At 37.3% G+C, this 21786-nt stretch overlaps 1 protein-coding gene across 1 annotated transcript; it reads left to right on the forward strand.

Annotated features, from left to right (window-relative positions):
* The first annotated feature begins 1811 nt into the window (after positions 1–1811).
* LOC119662121 lies at positions 1812–20451 on the forward strand. The gene is made up of 4 exons (XM_038071679.1): positions 1812–2145; positions 2189–2749; positions 2796–6535; positions 20167–20451. The coding sequence occupies exons 1-4, from the start codon at positions 1812–1814 to the stop codon at positions 20449–20451; spliced, it is 4920 nt and encodes a 1639-aa protein (XP_037927607.1).
* Positions 20452–21786: the final 1335 nt, after the last annotated feature.

The raw sequence follows: 21786 nt of genomic DNA on the forward strand, positions 1-21786 counted from the left end.
CTAAAAAAATATACTGTATTTGATAAAATGTTGTAAATGTATGGCAAAGTGCTCGTCTCAATTCAGAATTCAATTAGGATATTAAAACAAATAAATATTATTTATTATACTATTATAAATACAACTATAAATATTATTATAATAATAAAAAGTATTTCAGTTTTTAATGTGACGTCTTGGCTAAACATATTCGTATACCTAACAACAGTAAAATTATGATTGAAAGCATAAAAAATTCAATTCGTCGCTATCTGAGATAAGTTCATCCTTCTCACTTAAGCACATTATAGTGTCTTCCAGTTCATTAGTAGGAAGGAGCATTTCTAACGCTTTCATTGTGAACGGCTTTGATGTTTTTTTTGGCTTTCCTCTCAATCCAATCAGGAAAGGATCTGATGTTAATAACAGTCTATTTAATATATCTGTATTGCAGTACTCCTGAGAAAATTTTCGTGCGTAGTTCTCACGATATAAACTGAAATGCTTATTACGTGCTTCTGTTGCTTTTTCTGATAGTTGTCCTATAGGCAGCAATGCATTTTTAATGACAATATCTCCATGAATAAGAATCTTATGCATAGTAGGTGTCATAGGATACCATGGGTACAACATTACGTACAGCTTCGCTGTATCGAAAGCATATTGATTAAATTTTTCAGTATCCATGTGACTATGTAATATCCAGTTGATATGACTTCCAAAATCACTTTTAAACGAAAGGTTTGGATCTATACTCGTGATTACTCCAAATAACAACATAAGGTTGTCCCATATCACTTTTTTAGTATTTGATAATACTAGTTGCAGTGGCACCATCGAACTTAGAAAAATACTCGTATCCAAATAGAACTCATTGTAAAATTTTGCTTGTATTGGGATTATGATCCATCACAACCCCACTTACAAACGAGTGCTAAGTTTTTTAAATCATTCTGTTCTAATAACTTAATCACTTTTTGAAGGTATTCCAATAGTCTTGTTGCTGTATTATTCAAAAAATCTTGTAAATTGATTACGGCAGAAGTAGCAGTGATTTTGTATGCTGAACTTAATGCTTACCAGCCTTTTTTAGCCTTTTGGATTAAAGTATAACATGAATAAAACTTTTTATCACTTTGTCTTACTATTTCATGTTGCCTACGAGACAAATTTGCTTTAATAAACATTGAAAGACTCTTTTTCAGAATACTTTTTGAAGTCAAGAAGATGTTTTCAGCAAATTTAACCTTCTTATCAATATTTTAATTTTTGCAGATTTACATTATGCTTAATATATATGCTCTACTTATTTCTGTGACTTCTGAAGTACCCAAATACAAAGTGTTAAAATTTAATTATGAAAAGATTACACGGAAACACATAGTATATAGAGATCACAAACGCTGCACTGAATACTGCTGGTGCGCTTGATTAGGATTTCAAATACTGTTTGAGATTTGGCACAGCAACTAGGCGATGTGGCAGCACACATTTAGCACTTTTTGACAATGGCATCCTAACATCTGGCAGCGATAATTTTGGCTTCGCTTTTTTGCTTTTTCCTTTTCCTTCTTCTTAATTGGCTACTGGCGGTGTGTGCACGTTTTTTGGCTTGACAAGATATTAATAATTTATCAGTAAAAAATTTGTATAAGAATGTAATAAAATTTAATTGACTAAATCCTTAACGAATAAATACATAAAGTTTTGCGTGTATGGAAATTCGTGTTTGTTTTTCATACATTTGTTGGTGCCGAAACCCGGGAGTTTCGGTTTTTATTTTAAATTAAATTGCGTTTTTGGCTTTTTTGGCGTTTTTATACGAAGAAAATATGGCTGCCCTAAATAGGCGTACGGCTGCGTGGTCATCATTAAAGCGGGTAGCTGCAAAAATAGTGGCGGATGACTACGTTGAGGATGGCTTTGGTATGCAGCAAGATCGTGCAACATTGCAGGCACATTTCGAAAAACTACAAACTGCACATGGTGAGTTGGTGGCGTTGGCAAGAGATGATACTGAATTATGGTCTCACATCAAGTTGTGGGACGAGGTGGAAGACTTATATAACGAGGCGTGCGTTGCATTGCGGCGTGAGTTGGCCCGTTGTGATGCACAAAATACGGATGCACCTTCCAATATGGCAGGCGGTGCTGTATCTTCCCAAGGCTTGGCAATTAAAATGGGATGCATTGGCGGTACCCATTATAGTGGCCAAGTTACCAACAATTACGCAACAGGCATGGGGCATGAGCCGCACAACTAATCAAATTCCTCCTTTGGCAGATTTGCTTGCATTTTTGGAGACACGACCTCACAGTCTAGTTGGCACTGTTTGGCGAGCAATGGAGAGCAAACCAAAATCTGATGGCAAGACCGCTACACTACAATATCGTGGCACATCTCAGGCTGATTATAAAAGGCCAGGCTCACGTTTAATGAGGACAAACCTAATAGCAACTACTTCAGGCCACTGCCAGTTTTGCAATGACGCATCGCACCAAATAGGCAAGTGCACCAGGCTATTGGCTTGCTCACCAGCGGAGCGCTTCACACTGCTTAAAGGCTCGAATCTTTGCTTCAATTGCTTGAAACCTGGACATTCTACTAAGGCATGTGGCTCAACTAATTATCGCATATGCAATGGCAGGCATCACACTCTACTATGCCGAAGTTCACCAGCGCAGGACTCCTTTGCAAGAGTCCAAACAGCAGGCACAACCTACACCTCAGGCACCAGCGAAACCGAACTAGGCTGGCATCCCACCACGTGTGCATCAGTGACTACACCATCCAATGCAGACATTCGCTACTATAGGCAATCGGGTTATACTCTTGGCAACAGCACAAATACGCATCTTAAATGGCTTTGGCGATATCGACTCGTGTCGAGCTCTATGCGATCCAGGCTCTCAGGTAAGTCTAATGAGTACGCGATATTTTAATCAACTGGCTCTGCGGAAGCAGAAAAGTGCATTGCAATTACAAGGCGTTGGCAGTGGCAATCGTTCATATACTAATGGCCGGGCAGTCTTGCGCATATTTTCGACTGTCAATGCTTCATTTGGCTTGGATGTTGAATTCTACATCATCAACAAAATTACCTCAGCAATCCCTGTGGCTCCAATCATGGAAAACTGTTGGCAGCATTTACGCAATTTGCCCTTGGCAGACCCGAAATTTGGCGAAACTGGTGTTATAGATGCATTGCTTGGCTCAGACGTATGGGGCCAATTGTTGGCAGATGGCATAGTTCGTGGCGAACTTGATGATCCTGTGGCACAAAATACGCAATTAGGCTGGGTTGTATTCGGACCAGCTGAAGCAACCGTGCATAACTACAAGGCGGAACAATCTATGGCATTGCGTGTGAAGGCGCCTGATGAGCGAGTTGATGACCTTCTACACAGGCTATTTGAATCCAAAGAAATTGACATGGCTAAAGGCGATACACTAGCAGCAGTTGATCTTTGCGAGTGCATTTTCATGAGCACACATAAGCGTTTTGATGATGGCAGTTATTGCGTGCAAATACCATTTACACCAGATGCTCCACCACTTGGCAATTCACATCAGATGGCACTCAGGCAATTTCACCAGTTGGAACGAAAATTGGCATCCAACTCAGAGCTGAGGCAAAGATATGTGGCTTTTATGCGCGAATACGAACAACTTGGTCACATGCACCCTATTCAGCATCACTCAGGCGACCCATCTCAGGCATACTACATTCCACATCATGCAGTCATGGCAAAATTCCGAGTCGTATTCAATGCTTCCGCAAAAACATCGAATGGCATATCATTAAATGATACACAACTCGCTGGCCCCCCAATACAGGATTTATTACTTAACCTTTTGCTTCGCTTCAGGCAGCATCGAATAGCATTCACAGCTGATGTGGAGAAAATGTTCAGGCAAGTCAAGGTTGACGAGAGGCACAGGCAGTGGCAACAGATCCTCTGGCGGGAATCATCCGATCAGCCCATTCGCACATATCAATTGGCTACCGTTACATATGGCACAACTAGTGGCACATATTTGGCTGTTCGCGCTATGCAGCAATGTGGCAGAGACAACTCTTATAAACTCTCAGATGAAGTACGAGCTAAAACTGCTTTGCACAGCATCCTGTATGATTTCTACGTAGATGACTACCTTAAGAGTACACCTTCTATTGGCATGGCGATTCAACTGGCGGCCGATGTCTCATCTGTTTTGGCAGACGGTCAGTTCCATCTCAGGAAATGGAAATCGAATAGCGCTGAAGTCTTGGCACATCTTCTTGGCGATGCTGATCCATGTCAACTTAATCCGCACTTGGCAGAAACTACTGTTCTTGGCTTACACTGGGATCCACTCACTGATGAACTCTTCTATCAGGTCAGCTCTTATGATGCACAACATCTTACGAAAAGGCAAGTGCTTAGCGATGCAGCAAAATTATATGATCCAATTGGCATGTTGGCACCAGTCATCATTACGGCTAAACTTTTCATACAGAAACTCTGGCAGGCAAAATTGGCATGGGACGACCCACTACCACTTGAACTGTTGCAAGAATGGCTCATATACCGAAGGCAGTTGTCCCAACTGGAGGCAGTACGAATACCGCGTTGGATAGGCATGCAACCCGGATATCAAATACAACTTCATGGCTTCTGCGATGCTAGTGTTAAGGCAATGGCTGCAGCACTCTATTTGGCAACAAACCACAATGGCAATATCACTAGTCACATTATCGCATCAAAAACTAAAGTGGCACCATTACATTCGGTAACAGTACCCCGATTGGAACTTTGTGCTGCGCAGTTGTTGGCTACTCTTTTACACGAAACAAGGCAGGCTTTGCATTTGGAGCATGTACCATACACTCTATACTCCGACTCGAATATTGCTCTATGTTGGCTACGCAAAAACACATCACAATTAAAGCAGTACGTTGCTAATCGCGTTGGCTGCATTCAATCGATGACAGATATCAGGCATTGGCATCACATTCCTACCAAACTCAACCCAGCTGATTGCGCCAGTCGTGGCATATCCCCTTTGGCGTTGCAAAACTACGCATTATGGTGGCACGGTCCTAATTCAACTGATTATTCAATCAATGAGCTGCACCACTGTGCACCAGCAGAGCTGGCAATAATGGAAGGCGAGTTAAAACCAGTTAAGGTAAAGGCATTGCAGGTAATAGGCCAACCCGCATTACAGACACACTACACTGCTGGCGACGAATTGGTCGTCATAGATCTGTTGGACCGGTTCAGTCATCTTGGCAAGCTATTGCGCACTACTGCATACATATTGCGTTGCAAAAAGGCACATCATCGTTTTCGTTCGCATACACACATCTGTACAGGCGAAATGGACATTGCGTTAAATCACCACATCAAGGCAGAACAAGCGAAATATTTCGCAGCGGAAATTAAGCAGCTGAAAAAGGCACAGTCCATATCCACATCCAGCAAGATCATTGCACTGAGTCCATTCATCAACTCCACAGCGGACAATATATTGCGAGTAGGCGGACGCCTACACAATGCGAGGGTGGCAGAGCCACAGCGTCATCCAATCATTCTTCCGAAGGATAGCACATTGGCCAGGCTTTTAATATGGCAGGTGCATCAGGACACACTTCATGGCGGTATACAAATCATGCTTCATACGATTCGACACAAATATTGGATTCTACAGGCACGCATTTTGGTTAAGCAATGCATACACTCATGCGCGATTTGCAGGCGGCATAAACACATAATGCTAAAACAACGTATGGCGACATTACCAAAGGCTCGGGTCACCCCATCTCCACCATTTGCTAGATCTGGCTTAGACTATTGCGGTCCATTCAACATACGCATTGGCTCCAAGGCTGTACGAACCGTGCGGAAGGCTTACGTGGCAATCTTTGTGTGCATGGCAACCAAGGCAGTGCACATCGAACTGGCTGAAGATCTCACTTCTGAGGCTTTCATAAATGCATACACCCGTTTCGTAAACCGGCGTGGTCCATGTAATCATTTATACAGTGACAATGGCACTACATTCATTGGCGCAGATCGCTTAATGGCCGCTGACTTACAGGCTTGGCATAATGAATATTCTCAACAGCAATTGGCGAATCGAGGCACAAAATGGCATTTTCTACCACCTGGCGCACCTCATCAAGGCGGACTATGGGAAGCTGCCGTTAAGTCTGCGAAGAAGCACTTACTACGCATTGTTGGCACCCATTCCATTTACTATGATCAGCTACATACTCTACTTGTACATATCGAGGCTTGCTTGAATTCGCGTCCACTTATACCATTGCATGACACTTGTGACGACAAGATGGCTATATCACCTGCAGATTTCCTGATTGGCAGATCTCTATTGGCAGTACCAGACGCACCTATTGGCAAGGTACCTAGCAACAAATTATCATACTGGCGACAATTAAGGCAAATGCAACAGCATTTTTGGCGACAATGGCATGACGAATATCTTTCAACTTTGCAACCACGTTCCAAATGGCATCAGAATGGCGACAACATTAACATAGGCGATGTCGAGGTAATCCGGCACGAGAATCTACCAGCCACACATTGGCGGCTTGGGAGGGTGATAAAACTTCACCCAGGCGAAGATGGTTTGGTCCGAGTAGTCACGATCAAGCATTCAGCAGGCGAATGCATGCGACCTATCCAAAAAATATGCAGGCTTGTGGAGCATCCTGAACGTACCCGTCCAGCCGGGGAGGATGTTTGAGATTTGGCACAGCAACTAGGCGATGTGGCAGCACACATTTAGCACTTTTTGACAATGGCATCCTAACATCTGGCAGCGATAATTTTGGCTTCGCTTTTTTGCTTTTTCCTTTTCCTTCTTCTTAATTGGCTACTGGCGGTGTGTGCACGTTTTTTGGCTTGACAAGATATTAATAATTTATCAGTAAAAAATTTGTATAAGAATGTAATAAAATTTAATTGACTAAATCCTTAACGAATAAATACATAAAGTTTTGCGTGTATGGAAATTCGTGTTTGTTTTTCATACAAATACTCACAAAAATTAGTAAATATTAACTTTAACTTTAATGTTAACTTAACTTTAATGTACATTATCTAAATATTATGATTACTCGTGTTCTATACGAAGCAATGCAAAATATTGTTTCAAATATGCATGACTCTACTCCACTTTTTTGCTGCTTACAAAGCCAACCGCAAAAATCCGCAACCAAACTTTTTTTTCTTAAATAAAGAAACTTCGATTTGATCAAAAAAATTCATTCAAACATCAACTATTAGATTAAAGCCTCAATAGCACTAAAACACAGAATATCTACAATAAATTTCGTAAGTAAGTAGATTTCTAATTACTTGCTTTAAAAGATGTCATAATTTATATCTTTCAGAAATGTTGTCAGTATTAATAATATTACTTTTTATTAACTACTAGCTTAAGTTGCAATTCAAACAAAAATTTTCGTTTCAAAATGCTCCACCTCAAATCAGCTGTGCATGCGAGAGACAGCACAAAGAAGAAAAAAAAACTATCATCTTGTAGCGTATTCTATTTTGTAAAGTTCCCATTTAAAAATTTTTATGAAAAATTAATTTCAAAAATTGGATTTTTGGCCGCTTAAATTGAGCAAATACCCCTATGTATGCCGTCTCAGATATTACTTCATAATTGTTGTGTCCACCTTGTTATTAACATCGTGTCTTCTATTGCCCTCCATGGCACGGTGGCAAGCTCGGAATTCCCGCTGGTATTGGCGGTGGGTCTTGGCACCAGTATTACACAGTCGACATCAACAAAAAATCCTCATGTCATGTATTTGGTTTTTGTCAGTCCTGAAATCTCTCTCCCAATGTCACTGTATTTTGTTCGTTATCTAGTCCATTTGGGTTAAGTTATTTCTTGCACATTAGGACCCATTACCTGTTCGTACCACCCCTTTAGCAATTTATAATTCAAGCATATTGATTATAACAAAACCTTCAGTATTCATAATAGATGTATCTTATTTTATTTCAATTAAAGTATAAAAGTAAATTAAAGTATAATATAAAAAATAGAATTTATAAAATTTTTTTTTTGTTTTTTCCATTACACATTATTTCCAGGTACAAAATCAGCAAAACATTAACTTAAAAAATTAATTCTTATTCAACAATATAGCTTATCTACAAACAATATATATATTATAGATTTAAGTATAATAATAATAAAAGAATCAACAGCAAAAAATATATATTCAAAACTATACAACTGCTTGTCTGTTATTTAATTCAGCTTTCTTATAAGTAGTATAAGTTATAAGTTATAAGTTATAAGTTATAAGTAGTGTAAAGGTTGAAATTGCTACAAAGTAATTTCAACCATACATATACTTTTGTACAAATCTGACGTCAGTTCGTCAGCAGAAAACGTAACACCAACACCATTTCGGACAACACCAGAAGCAAACTAACCCACAACAAAGTTCAACGTACAACCTAGGAAGGATAAAATTTATTTAAATATTTATCGAGATCATAATGCAACAACATTACCTACATTCCGCCGCGGGCATGACTTGTAAACAAACCTGAAGAAAATAAAAAAATAATAAAACAACAAAACTAAAACATAACTTGAAATATGTTAAGGAATAAAACAAATGAATTTTTAATTACAAATTATAATATAAGACATACATTGAACATTAATAAACAATAAAACACATTTTATATATTTAATTAATAAACATGAATTTCAAGAAATAAATTACCAACAATGAAAAAACACTCCTTGTTTACATCTTTTTTACAACATAAAAACAAAATAGAAAAAAACAATAAAACATAAAAATATAACACATCGAAAACCCACTTCTGCTGTAAATTCTTTGTTTGGGTTATTTTTCTTTTATATATTAAACCACGAAAACAATGAACACTGCATTAATTAAAATTATATTTTTCTATTTAACAAACAAAACCAAACTACTATCCAAGACAATAAATTATAATAATGCACTTGCACTGATTGTACTTAACAGCGTTAAAAATTCTATCACCACAATGTCACTCACTTGTAGTTTGGCACATAACTTCTTCAAAAATTAAATAATATAAATTAAAACTTTAATATTATTTTTGACTTTCTGATTTAAATCAGAAAGACGCGGAATATGTCAAACGTAAAAGTAGGGCGAAAACAAAAACAGGCATATTACACAAAGTACACAAAAAATGCACAAAAGCATGCAAAATATACAATATACACAAGAAAGGCTTGCGAAAAGCACAAAAGTTAACACGAACAACGAAGTTTACCGATACGCTACACCGAAAAGCTCCGGTCAAACAAGTATATAAGAACGCGCATTTTACAGAACTAGGAACTTGTCTCTTGGATATCAAACGATAAACAAGTTCAACTGGTCAATTCGATCAATATTAGTTTACAGGCTAATTCAGTCTACACTGGTCAGATCGATCAAAGCAGGCAACTGGTCAATTCGATCAAATCCTAGTTTACAGGCTAATTCAGTATACACTGGTCAGTTCGATCAAAGCAGGCAACTGGTCACTTCGATCAAATCCTAGTTTATAGGCTTAATCAACCTACACTGGTCCATTCGATCATTTTCTTTTCTTTTTTTTGTTAATTATTCTTTTTTTTATTTGGCTCATTCAGCCAACCTATAGGTTTTCGTAACACAGAGCATCCGTAAGGAGAGAAGAAACCCAGGAGAGAACGCGGTCCTATCAGAAACCTTCTCAACATCAGAGTCAACCACATAAACCTGTACAACGATTCAACAAAGTCACGACTGTATACTATTGTATACCTTAATTCACCCGGACGCCACAACGAGGAGAGTCAGAATTATAAGAGAATTTATTTAACAAAATAATATTTTGAATACCTGCAACTATTGTTTTATACTGAAATAAATAAAGTAACTATTAAATTATTGTATAAAAGTACACTTTTATTTATGGAACAGAATTTAGTCCCGCAAGTATAAATTTTATTGCAACGAACCTGGACAACCGCTTTGCTACCTCAGCAAAACGAAACGATAGAAACCCGGTCGTTACAAGTATGATACGTAAAAGAAATAATGTAAAAACAAATTGTAATAAAAAAGAAGTAGTTCTTAATATAATTAAAAAAAAAAACAGAAAGCGGAAGAGAAGAAAAATAAAATATGCACGAAGCAATAAAAACAAATTTTGTTGGCCTAGCCAGGCACTTACTACAACTGTTCCAATGACGTCACTAGCGCGGTGGGTGTACCAAGATAAAATTTTAAGTCAAAAAGAAATACTATCGATAGACCAAAAAATATAATAATAACAGAAAAAAGTCCTTTTTTTTCTCTACTTCTCTAATTCTTGAGCAATGTTAATTTTAAAACTTAAATTACTGATCTTATTATTTAATATACATTATTCTACCGTAGTGACCACGTTTTTGCCGCCACTGCTGTCCACCTTGCTGTTGCTGCTATTGTTGTATGCTAGTTTTCACATCGTATTATTTCCTTACTATATCCGATGCACCATATAACATATACTTTAATTTAAATAAAATAGTTTTTCATGAATTATTTGTTTATTTAACATTCTAATTTCAATTTTTTTGTTTAAATAGAATAGTTTTCAAGAATTTGCAGTTTTAGTTACTAGGTATTTTAACTATTACTTCAATTTTGGTTTAGTTAATATTTTTAACTTCGATTTTAATTTAAGTAATATAATTTTTCCAAAAGAAAACTCAGTTGAGGATATCACGCATCATGAAGTAAATATGACCGACACTATTGACAGTTTATATTTGACTAAATTTTGTTAACATTTCATTATCTAAGATTGCTTAAACTAATACAAAAAATACTAGATTATAACACTTCTCCGTCCTTAATTTTTGACAATGAAATGTAATAGTATGTAAATTGAAATTAATAAATGCAAAATGAAAAAACTATGTGTGAAAAGTTATAAGAAAATGGACTTAAGTTTTCCTAAAATTGTCAGGTGCATATCGATTTACATCCTTCCGAATACGTCCACTTTTCCGAAGTTAAACTATTAGGAAGAAGGTTTCTTCACTAGACATTAATGTTGATTGGCTAGATGAAGGCAGTGTTGCATTGACGATTTTGGGAGCGAATTCAAAAATTGGTTGTGAAGAGATTTGGTCAGAGCTACTTCTAGTTTGAAGCTGATTAGCGTGACGTTTGATGTAGCCCAAAGATGTGTTACTCGGTTAACCATTTTACCAATTTATTCCACAATTACTCTTTTTATCCATTTTTCCCCTTTTTCGTAGTTTCGAGCGAAGACAGGTTGCTTTAGACTGAATTTAATTTTTCGCTTCGAAATTTCAATGTGCTTCCTATGCGATTCAAACAGTTGACTCAACAGCGTACGAACAGGAATTCCATGTAAAAGTTCAGCAAGTGATTTACCTTCAGCATTCGGCATTGCACGATATGTTGCAAGGTATTTTGATAAAGCGAATTTTAGGGACAATCCATCATCACTGTTTTTTTTAACAGCAGTTTTAAAAGATCTGATGAATCGTTCGGCTAACCCGTTTGAAGCTAAAACGGCGCTGTTGTTATATGTTTTATGTCAAGTTTGGAGGAAAAATGTTTGAAACCTTCAGCTGTCAATTATGGACCATTGTCACGATGGTTTCTGGTATACCTTTCAGGGAAAATATAGAAGACAATGCTGATATGGTGCCAACCGTTGTTGTTGTAGATAGTTATACGATGAACTGAAATTCCGAGAAAGCATCGATACATATTAGCAACATTGAATTACAGAATGGGCCAAAAAAGTCGATATATACTCTCTCCCCAGGTTGATCAGTTTCAGGCCAGCTTATGTATTCACGTGCGTGAACAGGATTTTAATTTTTGCACACATCACAATTTTCAGTTAATTGTGCGATGTTTTTGTCAATATTAGTCCACCAGACTTGTTGTCGAGCTAGCTGTTTCATTTTCGATATTCCCCAATGACCATCATAAAGAAGTTGAAGAACTTTCTGCTTAAGAGAGGCTGGAATGACAACCTGGTTGTATTCCGTCTGGATGCAAAGGAAACTGTTGTATGGCATTAAAGCAAACCGATGATTGAAAAATGATCGAAGATCAGGATCCAACCGTTTATAACGCAAAAATAAGCATTTCTAAATTTGCAGTTTTCTCTTGCATGAGAGTTTCTACAGCCATAACATGATTTCAATTTTACTTTATTATTGTTATTGATGAAAATATCCGGTTTTTTTATAATTGTACCAACTGAATTAATAGGCATTGAGTTTTTGATCGTTTGTTCTTTAATTGTTACCACAGTTTTAGTGGTTATTTCGTACAATTCTACAATCAGCAAGTGTCGGCTGGGGCTTTTGAAAAGCAGCCACGAATTATATCATCTAAAAATTTGTGCAAACAATTCTGGGCAAAGCACAAGAAATTACACTCTCTTGCCAATCCGCGGAGATCGGCTACCCACTCTCTGTACGATTGATGCGGCTTCATTTCCCTTTTGAAAAAATCGTAATGCGCAGCGACCACATGTCGTTTCGACTGGAAATGATCCGTTAGCTTTTCTGTTAAATTTTTGAACGATTGTTCTTGTAATTTCGTGTTGCCGAAAAGATTTTTTAGCAGCTCAAAATTTTTTGTGTCAATCCATGACAAAAAAAATGATTTTTGTTTTTCACTGCACTGGACTGAATATGCTAAAACATGTTGGTTAAGTTGCTCTAAGTACGATTCCCAGGTTTGCTGCTCTTTTGAAAATTTGTGAAATACTCGAAAAGCAAGGCAGTACCTTGGTTTAGGAAAATTGACTCCATCCACTCACGTTGTTGTTTCAGCAAATTTTTCGAGAACTCTTGCTGTTCTTTAATCATTTGCTTTTAAATTTCACTGCATGACGCCCGGCATGATTGTTTATTAAATATCGAACGACACGAAAAAAGCGTGAAAGCGGTTGATAAATTGCAATTTTTTATTCTAATCGCCAACTGAAATATATATGACCGACACGATTGACGGTTTATATTTGACTAAATTTTGTTTACATTTTATTATCTAAGATTGCTTGAAGTAATACAAAACATACTTGATTATAACACATCACGTTCAAAACTCACTCGCCGAAGAAGAAAGTTCAACTGTGCACTACCCTTTTTATATCTCATATCTTTTCGTAACCATTCCGTTGATCACCGAATCCCGCACAATTCTCGAGGTCGTTTTTTGAACCCGCAGTTAATACGGTTTTCCTTTTCTTTTACTTTTCTTTTCTTTCTTTGCACATTCCGAACATCCTACAATACTTGCATTAGTCGCTTTAATGTAGACAGCATTTCCATCATTTCTGGGCTTGACTTTGGCAGCATTGTTATTCCTAATTTCTAACTTGCTTAACTTTTCGCTGCAGCTCCACACCAAAACAAAAAATACATAAAAACCTTTTTATATATTTTTTTACTTTTTTCATGTCCGAGCAATGCACATAACAAATTAATATTAGTAATCAACAAAAAGGCAATCATAAAAAAAAATAAAAAACGTGAATAAAATGTATATACGTGAATAATAATATGAATGTGAAAGTGAATAATAATATATATAATATATATTGAAAAATGCAAGCGTTTTTACATTTATTAAAATTTACTTTAGATTTTATAATTCAATTTATTGAAATTTAATTTAGATTTTTTAATTCAAATAAAACAAAATACAAAGCTATGAAGAATGCGTGCTGCTGCCTTGGGACTTGAAAAGTAAGAGAGAGTTCAAAAATAAAAAAGTAAGGTATAAAGATAAAACTGTCTGAAGAACAGTACTTTCGTTACCAGGTTAAAGAAAGTCGTTATTGGGTTGCATATTAATAAATAAAGGGGAGCAGCATGCGTTATTTTAGCCACTTAAAATTTAAATATAACTGTAAACATAGAATGCAACAATAAATGTAAATATAATACAAAATATAAAAAATTTATATATAATGTAAATATAAAAATGTAGTTGTAAAACATTCAACTTATGTAATAACAAAAATTACTTATACATATATACCAAAAAACGTAAACAAAATGTAAAAGTGCGACAAGGTGCACACTTAAATAGTGGGCAAGTTCATCAAAAAATACAGACACAAGCAGCGTACATGGGCGCTGCGTAGAGTGGTACTGGACATAGCGGGTAAACTGCGGTAATGTCATGCCTGTACATTTATTTCGTGTTAAGCTAATATCTTTCTTTTTACGCAGACCTAAGTAACAAATTTCAACAGGTTCACGTAAGCATATCAGCTGGAAAATGTTCAGACTTCCTTGGTAAGGATGTCATATTGATGAACTCGTATTAGTAGCAGACCAAAAAAACTCTGTTATCTCTCCAGGGAATAAAGGTGCATGCAAGGTTGAACCTCGTACATTCAGACAGGATGTACCATGGTGGAACAACAGGCTTGAAGTAATGCGCAGGGAGGTTAGGAAGCTTTTTAATTTAACTACGCGGTCAACGGCGACAACCTTTGCCATAAAAAATTGTTTATGATCAAAGAGATAACAGACAGGTTTGCAATCAAGGGCTCTTAGTATATTGCAATTCATGGATTGTGAGTTGGTAGTTTTTAAAATGTTTTTGAATTTTAGATATCTTTGATAGCGTTCAAGGGCCATAGTTCGGTTATCAATCCAAGTTGCTGCAGTCGGTGTTTTCCACAAGTTTGTCATATTCACAACTTTAAGAAAGTCATTAAATTGTGTAACCCAATTAAATTCACTTGTAGAAGAATTATTTATGTGTTAGTAAATGAGACAAAGGGGACATTGTTTGGGGTACCTTGATTGGTCCATTTAAAGAACTCGTATAATGAAATCGATTGCGCGTATGAAAACTCAATATTAAATTTTCACAAGGCCCAGTTCAAGTCAAAGAGCTGCATTATTTGTATTCAATCTACATTTATCTATACTTGTATATATTTATATTGAATCTACGGCTGCACTTAGTGCGCTTCGATTAAAACTCCTGATTAGTGAAGTCTAGAGGTTTCGGAATTGCTGTTTATTTCCAGACAGTGTGACATCCAACTAGTTCTCTTGGACCTATGTAATTTTTTTATATTCTTATATTTTTACAGAAAGATCTTGTATTCTAGTCAGTCGCGCTAACAATTGCTTAATTTTGCCATATTGAATAGCCTTCTACACTCCTTTTGTGAAAGACCTAAGCCTTTGTTCCACCACGGTCGGTTGCATTTTCTACTAGGTCGGGTAGGCGGACAGGCATAATTATAAGCTTCATTGAGCACTAAGGTGAGATCTTGCATTTGATTGTCTAGATCAACAGTGTTCCCTGGGGGAACGGAGAAAATGCTTGATAATAGCTCACTTAACGCTGCTTTATATTTCGTCCAGTTTGTATTTACAATATTTCTGAACGTTTTCTGTTTGTAGATGCTCGATTCACCCAGGGTTAAAGTAAATTCTAGAATTATATGGTCTGAGAAAAAGTGTTAAGTGGACACTTTCCAGTTCCTGACTGATTCATGAAGCTTGGTAGTAGCAAGAGCAACCTTATTATATATTATATATACATATATATTTCAAAAATGATTGTTTTTACTCCACGCTGAGTCTCTTGGCGCTGCTTGTTAGCTGTATCAGGATATTCGATGATATTGTATAGAGGTCGTGTGCCAGATATGGAGATACTGCCCATATTTGGCCCCAGGATCCCTCAATAATTACTGCGGTTTTGTCACCGTTACAGTATTGCGAAAGTAAAAAAGCATTCAACTTTTTATTACCCAATATGCAGAACCTAGGCTTACCCTTATTTACCGCATATAAGTTATCCTGATTCCGCATTCAAGATCCTTATAAATCTAGGGTTCTTGTATCAGGATCATATCAACCTCGTTGTTGCTGAAGCGTTGCAGCAGACTGGCGGATGCAGCTTTGCTATGATGTAGGTTAATTTGTTCTACTCGCATCTTTAGTTTGTGTAGGTTCAGTGCTCTTCACCATAGTGACATCTAGAGCGTTATCCTTCTCGGAGTCATCACTTGATTTTAGGAGCTCCTCTTTATCGAAATAATAGCGCATACTTATGCTCTCCTCTGATGAAGTTGCGGGAGCCGGCAAGGGAGCAGACACCGAAGTTTCATACACACAGGTGAGTCTTCAGATAATATGACGACCGCATTCACTTCGGTCATGGAAACAGGCTTAATGCTGCCCATTTTTAATGTGGTGGTCAGCAGCATATTGAGAAGTCGCCACTGAGTCCCTTACGTCACACGAGGGTTGCTCCTCATATTTTTTATAAACCCTCATATTTATGGGGAAAGAACCGTAATTTAGTACGCTACCAGATCGCGCCAAAATGGCCAGGGAGTATTTTTCGATCACAAAAAAAACAAAACCTATACTTGTGTTTGGCTCTTCCTGCTTAGTGACCCTCCACGTAGTCGTGTTTAATCAATGTTTTCCATCATAATTAGCACCAGAATCCGGTGAGGATCCTGGCTAGAATTCAGGAACGCACTCTGGGTCGGATTCCTTAGCAACGACTTTGAGTTTTGCGCCTGGCCAATCCTAATCCATTCTGGAGATTTCGAAAAAGATCAACATAACGTTGATCTACGCAAGCAACTAGCTTCACATGGCTCTGAAACCATCCACTGTCGCAACATTTGGGAGTTGTGCCTCCCAAATTTTCATCAATGACCGCCTTCATGATGGAGCCCTTCGGCATGTCACTAAAGGACTTGGTAGTGGTGTCGTTGCCTTTTTGCCCTTTTGGCATCAAGCTTTGAAGCTGACAAATCTAATCGGCTCTGACACTTGAGGACTTGCTTTGCCCAGGCTAATCTTGCCTTAAGTGACTCGGACGTGACCGAGACATTATTAAATCTCTCGAGCAGTCTAGTCGCCGTCCGCCATTCTTTATAAATTTTTCTGGAAGGAAGACACGATCTTGCGAAGGGGCCAGAACGCGTAGGAATTGTTGTTTTATTTGAAGGTACCGTATTATTACCGCTAGAAGTTGCGGTAGATGCATTGGAAGTTGTAGCTCGAGAGGGTTTAGTTTAACCGAGCTTGTTTTATTTAATTTGTTTTTATTATTTTGGTTCATGTTTGAAACCCACAAGTTGCGGAGAAAGCAACGTCGATCCGGGCAGAGATCCGCTATACCCAGACAAGACTATTTCACAACCGGATTGTGCCAGTAACGTAGTGCCATTCATTTTATCGGCTCGGGTCAAATAATACCGGAGATTACGGGTTTTATCGAGATTTGCTCTCTAGATCCATGGTGTTCTGTTATGTCAATAGACATGTCAACATTAAAACAGGTTCACCTCGGGAAGGGTGTGATAAAGTATCACTCACCAAAGTCTTGGTGTGGCATAGACTGATATTTTGCGCATCACTATATCCTGTTTATTAAGAACCCGAACTCATGTGCATAATAAAAACACAATAAATATAGGCATATAGTTAAATATCTATAGGACTCACCGCAAGTATATCTAATATATTGATGTATATTAGCAACGGGTAAAAACAGGACCTCATGAAAGTGCTGCAGGACCTTATATATATAATTTTAAACTTCGCTGCTCTTTCCTTTATAAAAATTAAACACCGTTTTTTATAAACGAACATAAAGCGGTCAATTCCAGAAGGTACACAATCATTGGTTTACCGAAAGTCTTCAGTGAAATACGGAAAAGAAACAAGCGCCATCAGATGATTTTCCATTAGGACAATGCGAGTGCTCACACATCTCGTCTAACAACCGAAAAGTCGAATTAATGGGTGATCCGCCTGATTTACATACAGTCTTGATTTGGCAACCCATGAGTTTTATCGGCGGAGGAAGCTATTGTTGCATTTAAAAACCATGTTTTGAAGGTGTCTGAAGAACATTGAAAAAAATGCTTTAACGAATGACATGAACGTATGGAAATCAGTATTAATCATGAAGGAGAATACTTCGAAAAACAATAAAGCAATTTTCAACAAGTAAGTATTTTTTCATTATTAGGCTCAATAATAGGGAGACGGACTGGATCCTCAAAAAGAAAAGACCAACTAAAAAACGTAGGGTTAAATCCTTTCGTGAAGTAGCTAATCAACCTAGACCTAGTGTTGAAACAAATACTTGCCCAAAAGGACAAGCTGCCCCTAATAAAATTCCTCGACCTCCTCCTATTGTTATTAACGGCATAAATGATTTTAAAAAATTGCACGCGCAACTTATTGAAACTATAAAAAACAAGTTTTTTGTGAGACTTATATATAATGGTTTATATAGAGTATCTATTTTTGACTCTTTTGACTACAGATTTGTAACAAATCTTGTTACAAATTTGTCACAAATCTGTATGTCCCGGATAATATGTCCTGGTTCAGCTACGAAGATAAGCAAACTAGATCAATAAAAGTTATAGTAAAAAATCTTCACCACTCGTGTGATGAAGAATCGATTATAAATGACAACCAAGGTTTAAAAGCAATCGGTGAGATAAACAAACTTAAATGGAAGTCTAAAGAACCACTTGATATGTTATTTTGCCATTTGACTCAACCGAAGATGCGAAGAAAATCTATGAGATAAAAAGTATCCTTAACAGAATTGTAAAGAATAAACCCATCAAACGGTCAAACTTAATTCCTCAATGCAAAAAATTTCAATCGTTCGGTCACACAAAAAATTACTGTGGAAAACCTCCACGATGTGTTAAATGCGCTGGCAAATATTTAACTCCTGAGTGCCAAAAGACATTGTCTGATAAGCTTAAAAGCTGCAACTGTGGCGAACCGCATCCAGCGAACTTTTGTAATTGTATCGTTGCTAAAGAATTAGGAAAAATAAAATTGAAAAATAAAGCTGACAAAACTAAGGCTGACTAAAATAATCAAGTTGCTGTAACAAAACGTAAATCCAAAATTGCTGAGCCAACTAGTGTTAGAACAGTTACTTACATTCAATCAGTAAAGGGACCAATTCAAAGTACTAACTTACGAAGCAACAACGCGTTGCCAATTATCTTAACAAAACTTAATTTACAAGAAGAGGTATTTAAAACCCTAAAACAAAGTCTAAGCGCGCTAGAGCACAATATGCAATTTTTAGACTATGACTAATTGTTTCAAATTATTCTTATAGAATGCGAATGGCTTAACAAAAAATAAAAATGAGCTCGAAGTCATATGTTTTCGTAATAGCGAAAACACTAATATCGGTCTAATCGCTTAAACTCATTTTACTAAGCAATCGCAAGTAACGTTTAAAAACTATACTCTATACCATACAGCGCTGTCAAAATTAATAACTCGATAAAACAGCACTTAATAGAACAATTTACCACAATTGAATTTTAAGCTACTTCTGTTTCCGTGGAAATCTTTAATCAGCCGTTGGTCGTAACTTATATAGTCCTCCCAGGCATCAGTTAAAGTGCGCAGACTACTTATCTCTTTTTAACCGGTTTCAAGGCCGTTAGATAATTGGAGGAAACTTCAACGTAAAAAATGTACAAAGTAATGCAACTCGCAGCTTGCAATTCGCTTTCAACCGATAAACTAACGCACTTTACCGTCGGATACTAGCAAAGTTCCAGATATCATCGACTTCTTTGTCTACAAAAACATTCCAGCATCTCACCTAACCATCTCAGAAGGCTTCGACTTTAGCTCTGATCACTCACTAGTGCTGCTGATAGTTTCACAAAATCCAACAATAAACCAGAACACACCTAAGTAAAGAAATACCTTTACCGACTGGAAATATTTTCAGCTGCAGCTTATAAATTTGGGCAAGATTGATCATATTGTTAACAGCGAGCAACTAGATGACGCAGTACTTCACTCAGCAGCGAGGAACAGTACACCAACACCAAAACTCCAAACTCTACATGGAAAAAAATACTCGCCCTTCATCACAAACAAGATAACGGAGAAGTGAAAACTACAAAAACGTTGGCTAGCAACTAGATGACCGTTCATTAAGTCGCAACTAAACCGAACAACTAAAATATTATGCACAGCCATCAAATCATACAAAAATAATACTTTTAATAGTTTTCTGATGGGCCTCACGCAGACAAAAATAATGAATACTCTCTGTGGAAAACTGCTAAATCTTTTAACAGACCAATGCAGCAGTTGCCCCAGTAAAAATCACCGAAACTCAGTGGGCTAAAACAAATACTCAAAAGGCGAACCTGTTTGCTGAACATCTAGAAAAAACCTTCAGGCCAAATGAAGTCCAAGATGTTATTGGGTCAAGTACAAATTGTCCCGAAGGCGAACTTACAATTGTTCCAGTCACAACAGAAGAAGTAAGTGAACAAATTTTAAAAATGAAACTCAAAAAATCTCCTGGATTTGACTTGATAATAGCTGAAGTTCTTCCTCTACCTTTGCGATTTAATTAATTCGTTTGAAACATGTACCCATATTCTGGAAATTAGCTGAGGTAATGATGATACCCAAACCGGGGAAGTCTCCCAATGACATATCTTCATATAGGCCAATATCTCTATTGCCAATCTTGTCGAAGCTTTTTGAAAACTACTACTAGCGCGTTTATTACCAATAATCGAGAGGAGACATTTAATTCCTCATCATCAATACGGCTTCAGAAAAAACCACTCAACCATCGACCAAATACACATAGTTGTAAATGCCATTGAATCGGCGATGCAAGAGAAGAAAGTGTGTTGTGCCGTCTTCTTAGATGTATGGCTTAAAGGTGTGCCATTGCTCACAAATAGCATTTGAAAACACATGTCAACGTTTCAGAGTGAAAGTTAAAGTAGCTTCCTTCTGCATAACTACATCTTTTGTTTTTGTAAGCAGTTCATTTAACTTGAGGTTGCCTAGCAAGTCATCACCAACCCAGTGGTGTCCCAAGACAGTTATTCTCCTGCTTGCCAGTGCTAGACATTAGCACAATATATGCACCGCTGCCTCCTTTTTTTTACTGGACATAGTCGGCAAGCGCCTTCTTCAACAAGAGTTATATTTTTGAGGTGATACTTGAAGTTTCCAAGTCCCGTAATCAATGAGGTCAGCTAGATTAGGGTTCTCCGCGGGTAGCTAAGTACTTTTATCGGTTCCCTGGCCAGTGGTTTCGGCATCATAAATTTAGTCTGTCTACAAGTGCTCATCTCTCACTATCTGTTAAGGAGAACTAAAGTTATCCACTTATCGACATAGGCTGCAGTCATGTTGTAGCCCAAAGGTATTCTCGGCTCTGGGCCGCAAAATTTAAGCTTGATCCTTGCTTTACAAGTTCATTTGCCTCTTCGTTTTGCTCAATACTGATGTGACCTCTAACCCACATGACTGCTACCTCCTTTCCAGGGGCTAAGCTATTAATATACACGTCTTTTACATCGTTTTGATAACTGCTGGATTGTCCAGTGCTATCAGAATCTTTTTCTGATACACCTGATGGACCACCATAAGTTTCACCTGATAGACGAAAACATATTTTCCTAGATATATAGTGCACATTGGCCTTAGCTCTTTCGCGTAAACTTCAGCTCTAGCTCTGTCATCCATCAAGGAGCCATCGGTAAAGATGTAGATGTCATTCCTTTCACATTTATCAAGGCCATCTACTATCAGTATTTTATAAGACACATCTGTCTCATAAACTTTCCTCAAAGTTTCCAATAACATCTGCGTTTCCTTGACCAACGTCTGGACGAGGTCAAGAATTTTCCGATGGTTCACTAAGGTTCCGAAGTTATTCCACGTGGAGC

The sequence above is a fragment of the Teleopsis dalmanni genome, chromosome 1 (genome assembly GCF_002237135.1).
Source record: "Teleopsis dalmanni isolate 2A chromosome 1, ASM223713v2, whole genome shotgun sequence".
In the NCBI taxonomy this organism is placed as follows: domain Eukaryota; kingdom Metazoa; phylum Arthropoda; class Insecta; order Diptera; family Diopsidae; genus Teleopsis; species Teleopsis dalmanni.